The 7,547-nt window shown below is 62.5% G+C and overlaps 2 protein-coding genes across 4 annotated transcripts in view; both read left to right on the top strand.

Moving 5' to 3' along the window:
- TMUB1 (transmembrane and ubiquitin like domain containing 1) overlaps positions 1-2,509 on the top strand; it is a 2,536-nt gene extending 27 nt beyond the window's left edge. The window contains exons 1-3 of the mRNA XM_007469826.1: positions 1-84; positions 979-1,397; positions 1,695-2,509. The exon at positions 1-84 is cut by the window's left edge and continues 27 nt beyond it. Coding sequence (XP_007469888.1) covers positions 1,009-1,397; positions 1,695-2,046 — 741 coding nt within the window. The 5' untranslated portion in view covers positions 1-84; positions 979-1,008 and the 3' untranslated portion in view covers positions 2,047-2,509. The remainder of the gene's footprint in view (positions 85-978; positions 1,398-1,694) is intronic.
- A 295-nt stretch (positions 2,510-2,804) lies between these two features.
- FASTK (Fas activated serine/threonine kinase) lies at positions 2,805-7,428 on the top strand. 3 transcript variants are annotated; one of them, XM_007469827.1, is made up of 10 exons: positions 2,805-2,947; positions 3,753-4,175; positions 4,682-4,861; positions 4,981-5,120; positions 5,942-6,155; positions 6,256-6,415; positions 6,639-6,730; positions 6,813-6,927; positions 7,001-7,115; positions 7,208-7,428. In XM_007469827.1, the coding sequence occupies exons 1-10, from the start codon at positions 2,866-2,868 to the stop codon at positions 7,313-7,315; spliced, it is 1,629 nt and encodes a 542-aa protein (XP_007469889.1). In that variant the 5' UTR covers positions 2,805-2,865; the 3' UTR covers positions 7,316-7,428. The 3 variants fall into 3 exon arrangements, with proteins under 3 accessions (XP_007469889.1, XP_007469890.1, XP_007469891.1); XM_007469828.1 differs by having other exon boundaries at positions 2,866-2,947; positions 4,682-4,780; positions 7,208-7,315; XM_007469829.1 differs by lacking the exon at positions 3,753-4,175 and having other exon boundaries at positions 2,866-2,947; positions 7,208-7,315.
- The last annotated feature ends 119 nt before the right edge of the window (positions 7,429-7,547 follow it).

A 7,547-nucleotide genomic window follows, 5' to 3' on the forward strand; every position in this document is an offset into this window, starting at 1 on the left:
CTGGTGCCTTCAGGTGTCTGCGACCTCGCCACCTCCCGCCCGGAAGTGCCTGAGGGTCCGCTATGGAGCTGGCGGAGCCAGGCGGTGAGTCCCTGCGCCTTGACCGTACCCACCCCGCCGCCACCTCAGCTGGCCCCCGCTCGCCCCGCCCCGGGATCGCCCTCGCCCTCCCGCCACTCGGGGGTGGGTGTGGGGGGCGGGAAGATGGGAGGGGTGATAGAGGATCAGGGTGGGGAGGGCGAAGTCTCGGATTCCTGGCCGAGATCTGGGGTCCTGCAGCAGGCTGAGTTTGGAGAGGCTTCCAGAGGAGGCGCGGGGTCGGGCCGCCTCGGGGTGGGGTTTGAGTGCACCAGGAGGGGCCGAGTTGGGTGGGGGTTGGCAGCCCTCGGAGGTTCCAGTTTGCCAAAGGGCGCAATTTGACTTTTGGCGTGGGGAAGCCTTGGGAAGCGGTCCCGTGCCGCGGGGTCGGGGTTTGGGTAAATGGTAACCGGGCGGTGTGTGTGTGGAGAGACCTTTTTCTTCCCCCTTGGAGAAACTTTAGCCACGGAAGAGTAGATAAGCTTTGGGTGAAATAGACGAAGGAGTAGATACACTTTGGGATTACCTAGACGGGAAGAATAGGTAAGCTTTGGGGTGTAGTTTGGTGGAGGTTGAATTTAGGGGAGAGTCGCTTAGAAGGTCAAGGCCCTGACCTCGGAATAGGGTTTGGGTGAATTGGGCAGCTGGTTGAAGACCTGATCTCAGGTCTTACAAAAAATTAGGACTTGGGATTTGGTGATGGGAAGGGGTACGTGGGGCAAGTTTGGGGTAACTGGGTGTCAGAGCAGTCCGTGTCCCACGGTGGGGCTCGGGTCTGTGGGTAGAGGTCTGAGGACTGTGGGAGAGTTGTGGTGGGGTGGGGTCAGGAGCCCCCCCCCGAAGTTCAGAGGGCTCTTGGCGGGTGAGCCAGCCCCTCATGGGTTCTTTGTGCCTCTCCAGCTCGGTAGCGCAGCGGGCAAGGCAGGTGCCATGGCCCTGATCGAAGGGGTGGGTGATGAGGTGACCATCCTTTTCGCGGTGCTTGCCTGCCTTCTGGTGTTGGCTCTCGCCTGGGTCTCAACACACACTGCCGAGGGCGCTGATCCACTGCCCCAGCCGTCAGGGACCCCAACACCGACACAGCCCAGCGAAGCCATGGCGGTCACCGACAGCATCAGAGGGGAGGCCCCAGGAGCTGAGACCCCCAGCCTGAGACACAGAGGTCAGGCTGCACAGCCAGAACCTGGCATGGGGCTCCCAGCAGCACCGCCACCTCCAGACTCCCCCCAGGAGCCCCTAGTACTTCGGCTGAAATTCCTCAACGATTCAGAGCAGGTGGCCAGGGCCTGGCCCCATGACACCATTGGCTCGCTGAAAAGGTAAGCCGGGAAGAGAGGACAGGAATAAAGTGCTAAAGAGTGGGGTGGGAATGATCACAGACCTCGAAGGGCCACTGAGGATATCAGTATCTGAGACTTATCCCTCCGTTTATAGATGAGGGAACTGAGGCCCCCAAATCACACACCGTATTGTTCCCCTGAAGCAGGAGGGGCCCCCTTAGAGGCCCTGACTTGGGTGGTAGGTGGAGGACAGAGGTGAGGGTGGGAGAGTTATTCCGGGCAAGGGGCCAGGATTGCCTGAGACCTGCTCTATTACCCAGGTCCCTCTCTCCTCAGGACCCAATTTCCTGGCCGGGAACAGCATGTGCGACTCATCTACCAAGGGCAACTGTTAGGAGACGACACCCAGACCCTGGGCAGCCTTCACCTCCCTCCCAACTGTGTTCTCCACTGCCACGTGTCCACTCGGGTGGGTCCCTCACACCCACCGTGCCCACCGGGGTCAGAGCCAGGCCCCTCCGGGCTGGAAGTAGGCAGCCTCCTGCTGCCCCTGCTGCTTCTGCTGCTGCTGCTGCTCTGGTACTGCCAGATCCAGTACCGGCCCTTCTTTCCCCTGACCGCCACTCTGGGTCTGGCCGGCTTCACCCTGCTCCTCAGTCTCCTGGCCTTTGCCATGTACCGCCCGTAGTGCCTCCACGGGCTCTTGGCAGTGTTGCTGGCCCCTCCGGACCTTGCTCCCCACGACACGGTGGGAGTTGCTGTCTGCCCAGGCCTGCCTCTCCGACCTGCCTCTTCCCACTACCCTGGAGCCCAGCCCTGCGCCGCAGAGCACTCCAGGGGCCAGCGGAGGCCCCTCCCTGCGACCTCCACGGCTCTGGGCCGCCCCCCGGGGCAGCTGGCCCTCAGCACCCACTAACAGTCGGCCCCTCCGGGTCAGACAGCTGCTGTCGCTGCCTTGGCCCTGGGCAGAGCCGGGCCACGCCCCTGGGCCCTTCTTAGTGTTCTGCCTGAGAATCCAGCCACCTCTAGTCCCTGACAGCTCCTTGGGCTGATTTAGGGACTCAAAGACTGAGGGGCTGGGGTAGGGGAGCTGGGAGGGGTGGAGGGGGTTCTCTGGAACATGTGCAGATTAAATAACTGTGAAGTTTTCACCCTTGGTGTATGTCTGCTCGTGCGGGCCCGGGGGCCGGGGAGCTCTTGCCCACTGGGAGACAAGGCATGAAGGGCGCCAACCGGGCACTTCGCTCTGCCCAACCTGCCCAGCCCCGCCGCTGACCCCCCGTCACCTTTTCATCCCAGCCTCAGCCCCTAGCCCCGTGGCCCCGCCCCGGCCCCGCCCCATCGCCGCGCGCGCAGCTTCCCAGAAGCAGGGGGCGGGGCGCGCGGCGACCTGGCGCGCGGGGACTGACGGGAGCCACGTCTGTGCTGGCCGAGGAGTGTGCCGCGGTTGGCGTCTGGGCCGCGATCCGGGGGCTGCTGGGAAGATGGCGGACTCGGTGGCCCCCCGATGAGGAGGCCGCGGGGGGAGCTCGGCCCCCGGGCCCCGAGACCGACCGAGGGAGCGACCTGCGCGGGGCCTGGGGAGCCATGTAGGGGTGGTGCCTGCGGGGAGGGCGGCGGGAGGGCGGCGGGAGTTGGTGTTGGTGACCATGCCCACGGTCTCCTGGCATCCCCGGGCCGGGTGGGCGTTGGGGGTGGGCCCTGACACCGCCGACTCCGCGCCATGGCAAAGCTGAGCCCTCGGGCTCCACGGGCGCCCTCCAAGGTGGGCCCTGCGTTCTCGTTTCACGGGCGAGGAGACTTGGGCAGAGAGACGAAGCCACTTGTCCAAGGTCACGCAGCTGGTAAGTGGGAGCACCCAGCATGGAACCCAGGACCGTCCGGCTGCGGAGCCCGCGCTCCACCCTCCGTGCCGCCGCCGCCGCCGCCTCCTGCGGGAGGGGGAGGTGGTCGGGAGGGCGTATCGTCGCGGCGAGCTGGGCTCCAGGCTGGGCGCGACCACTAACCAGATTCGTGACCTCGGGCTTAACGTAACCCCCTCGCCTCTCTGGGCCTTGGTTTCTCCACCTGTGAAATCGAGGTAATGCCAGCCCTGCCGCCCTCCTCATAGGCCTGTAAGGAGGACGAGAGGGGATAATAATGCATGTGGAATTGCTTTGTAAATATCCCTACGCTGAGCACACTGAAGGGTTACGATTGCTGTTTCAGAGGATGGAAGAAGGCAGAGAGGGGCGGGCTGGGAAGTGGAGCAGAGCAGTCACAAAGAAGGGGGAACATGAGTCAGGGTTGCTCTGACCCCAGGCTCCACCGGATGGGGAGCGAGGTGAGGAGTAGATAGCTGGTCTTTCTCACCGTTGGAGAATACCTCACCCCCTTTTCTGGGCCACCCCTCAGGGTCTCCATCACCCAGCTCCATGCTTCGAGTCCTGCTCTCTGCCCAGGCCTCCAGTGCTCGGCTGTCTGGCCTGCTGCTGCTCCCACCAGTACAGCCCTACTGTCTGGGGCCCAACAAATGGGGAGACCGGCCTCCTGGAGGAGCCCCCCATGCAGGCCCTGTGCAGGGGTTGCAGCGGCTTCTGGAACAGGCGAGGAGCCCTGGGGAGCTGCTGCGCTGGCTGGGCCAGAACCCCACCAAGGTGCGCGCCCACCACTACCCTGTGGCACTTCGTCGCCTGGGCCAGCTCTTGGGGTCTCAGCCACGACCCCCTCCTGTGGAGCAGGCCACACTTCAGGACTTGAGTCAGCTCATCATCCGAAACTGCCCCTCCTTTGACATTCACACCATCCACGTGTGTCTGCACCTTGCAGTCTTACTTGGTGAGGTGTCTTACTTGGTGTCTGGGGGGTGGGTGGGCGTTAACGGAAGAATAGAGAAACAGCAGAGGACCCGAGATCGCTGACAGAACGCACCCCTCGGGCTTGCCAGGAATGGCACATACGCCGCCACACTTGCTGCTGCTCCCCTGTATCCGTGGCAGACATCACGAGTCAAGCAGCAGGCGTTGCAGCTTAAGCTAGGGTGCCACCACAGGTCCCTTCTAATACAGCGCTCTAGGAAGCCCGTGCAATTTGTCACCACTGGCAAGAGATGAGAACTCACTTGCCTTCTTTGTGTGAGGCCTTCCCCACAGACTGCTCTGATACCTTAGTTCACGTGGTATCTCACATTTCTCTAGTGTTTCCACGTGCTCTGTAGCAAACCTTCCAGCCCAGAAAACAGAGACGAGAAGGGTTGGGGATTCATTAACTAAACTCCAGGACTGGAGCAGAGCAGAGCAACTCCCTGTTGCTAGGACTGCCTCCTCTGACCCTCTCCTCTTCAGGCTTCCCATCAGATGGGCCCCTGGTGTGTGCCCTGGAGCAGGAGCAAAGGTTCCGCCTCCCTCCGAAGCCGCCTCCCCCTCTGCAGCCTGTCCTTCGCGGTGGGCTAAGGTTGGAAGCTGCTCTCAGCTGCCCCCGCTTCCAGCGGCATCCACAGCATCACCTCGTCCGCAGCCTGGCAGGTGCTGGAGGGGGTTAAGGTTCATGGGAGGAGGGGAGCTGAGGCGGATGCAGGTGGTGTCTGGTGGAATCTAGTTGAGGTCTGGCCTGAGGGTCCGGTGTGATGAGCTGTTCTTCGCAGAGGCCAGGCCAGAGGAACTGACGCCCCACGTGATGGTGCTCCTGGCCCAGCACTTGGCCCGCCACCGGTTGCGGGAGCCCCAGCTTCTGGAAGCCATTGCCCACTTCCTGGTGGCCCAGGAAGCCCAGCTCAACAGCAAGGTGGGATTACCTCCCACCTTCCCATGCTCCTCTCCTACTCATCCCATCCTAAGACACCCTGGCAGGCCTAACCCCCACCCAGCCTGATTGGCTGCTTCTGTCTGCAGCAGACAACCCAGTTAGACGCTGCTCTTTCCCGTGGGGTTCCACCTTTGCTCACACCGTCGCTGGCTTGTCCAGCCCCCCAGCATGTATGCCTGGTTGTCTGCACTTCTCCTAACACTTTTTTTTTTTTTTTTAAAGAAGACGTGTGGGGTAGGAGTTTATTAAGTTATTTATTTTTGGCTGCGTTGGGTCTTCGTTTCTGTGCGAGGGCTTTCTCTAGTTGCGGCGAGCGGGGGCCACTCTTCATCGCGGTGCGCGGGCCTCTCACTATGGCGGCCTCTTGTTGCGGAGCACAGGCTCCAGACTCGCAGGCTCAGTAGTCGTGGCTCACGGGCCTAGTTGCTCCGCGGCACGTGGGATCTTCCCGGACCGGGCACGAACCCGTGTACCCTGCATCGGCAGGCGGACTCTCAAGCACTGCGCCACCAGGGAAGCCCTGCAAACACTCTTAGCCCCTGTCTTAGCTTGGTTGATCCCACTCTGCTAAGTCTTCAGGGACAGAACCCACCGCCACGTCTCCTCTGCTTGTTTGAAGACTAATCACGTGGAGCTCAAGCAGTGCTTACACTGTTGAGCTTCTGGTGTGTATGTAGAGGGATTGTTCTGCCTTTATGGTGATGCTGTAAGTTTGCAGGCCAAGCCTCCCTGAGGTCCAGCTTGTAAAGAATACTGGAGATCCGCTTCATACTGGGTGATGGGCTGCCCTTGCTCCACAGGTGGTACAGAAGTTGGTCCTGCCCTTTGGGCGACTGAACTACCTGCCTCTGGAACAGCAGTTTATGCCCTGCCTTGAGAGGATCCTGGCTCGGGAAGCAGGGGTGGCCCCCCTGGCAACTGTCAACATCTTGATGTCACTATGCCAGCTGCGGTGCCTGCCCTTCCGAGCCCTGCACTTTGTTTTCTCCCCAGGTTTCATCAGCCACATCAGTGGTGCGCAGACTGGAGGGCTGGCTGGGTCCTGGGGAGCCAGTGGGCAGGGGACGCAGGGTGGGGGCCTGCAACCCGGTGAGCCGTGTCCTGCCTCCTGCAGGCACCCCTCACGCCCCGATCGTGCGGCGCTACCTCTCCCTGCTAGACACGGCCGTGGAGCTGGAGCTCCCAGGGTATCGGGGTCCCCGCCTTCCCCGAAGGCAACAAGTGCCCATCTTCCCCCAGCCTCTCATCACCGACCGTGCCCGTTGCAAGTACAGGTGGATGGGGCAGCTTTGGGGAGGGGAGGGAAGGGGAGCAGCCCGCGAGAAGCATGGGGTAGGCCAACCCGGGGGGCCATGTACTGTGCGAGCTGCTGCACCCTAGGCGGTCGCAAAGAGCGGAGCAGCAAAGGCATTTCCCAGGGGCGTGGAACTAGGCAGGAGGGAGCTAGAACGAGCGTCCTGGGAGCTTCCCTGATACCGGTGTTCCTCTCCCCCTCAGTCACAAGGATATAGTAGCCGAGGGGCTGCGCCAGCTGCTGGGGGAAGAGAGGTATCGGCAGGACCTGACCGTGCCTCCAGGCTACTGCACAGGTGAGCTCCGGGCGGGCCAGCGGCTCCCAGGACACGGCGCGTCCGCTGAAGGCCAGCAGCTCTCTCTCTCCGTGCCCTGCAGACTTCCTGCTCTGTGTCAGCAGCTCTGGTGCTGTGCTCCCCGTGAGAACCCAGGACCCCTTCCTACCGTATCCTCCCCGGTCCTGTCCCTTCACAACCCGTGACCCTGCCCAAAGGTAAGGGAAGAGGGTGGGAGAGCCTTGCCTGCCTTCACAGACAGAACTCTGAGCCAGTCCCTTACTTCTCCAGGGTGGTACTGATGCTGCGGGAACGCTGGCATTTCTGCCGGGATGGCAGAGTGCTGCTGGGCTCACGGGCTCTGCGGGAGCGGCATCTGGGCCTGATGGGCTACCAGCTCCTGCCGGTGAGAGCCCTGCCCACGCCCACACACTCAGCTAGTACCCCTCCCCCCGCCGGCCAGGCCCTGGGGTAACCTGCTACCCTCTCCCCCTGCAGCTACCCTTCGAGGAACTGGAGTCACAGAGAGGCCTGCCCCAGCTCAAGAGCTACCTGAGGCAGAAGCTTCAGGCCCTGGGCCTCCGCTGGGGGCCTGAAGGGGGGTGAGGGCGTGCACACGGGTTCAGGATGCGCCGCCCCCCCCCGCCATTGGGGGATGAACAGTTTGCACTTTGGCTCCCTCTGCTTTGATTTGTCATTAAAGTTCCTTTCCTTCCCCATTGCACATCTCGTTTCTGGGACAGAGCGGGCTGGATTCCGTCACCTCTCTTCCATTCATACCTGGTGCGCGCGCGCGCACACACACACACACACACACACACACACACACACACACACA

This window comes from Lipotes vexillifer, unplaced genomic scaffold (assembly GCF_000442215.2).
Source record: "Lipotes vexillifer unplaced genomic scaffold, Lipotes_vexillifer_v1.1 scaffold472, whole genome shotgun sequence".
NCBI classification, from domain to species: domain Eukaryota; kingdom Metazoa; phylum Chordata; class Mammalia; order Artiodactyla; family Lipotidae; genus Lipotes; species Lipotes vexillifer.

Bases quoted from the DNA above. Each gene is read 5' to 3' on its own strand.
- FASTK (XM_007469827.1), top strand. From the start codon at position 2,866: ATGAGGAGGCCGCGGGGGGAGCTCGGCCCCCGGGCCCCGAGACCGACC. The intron at 2,948-3,752 runs GTAGGGGTGGTG...GCCACCCCTCAG, and splicing joins CGCGGGGCCTGGGGAGCCAT to GGTCTCCATCACCCAGCTCC. The intron at 4,862-4,980 runs GTGCTGGAGGGG...TGTTCTTCGCAG, and splicing joins CCTCGTCCGCAGCCTGGCAG to AGGCCAGGCCAGAGGAACTG.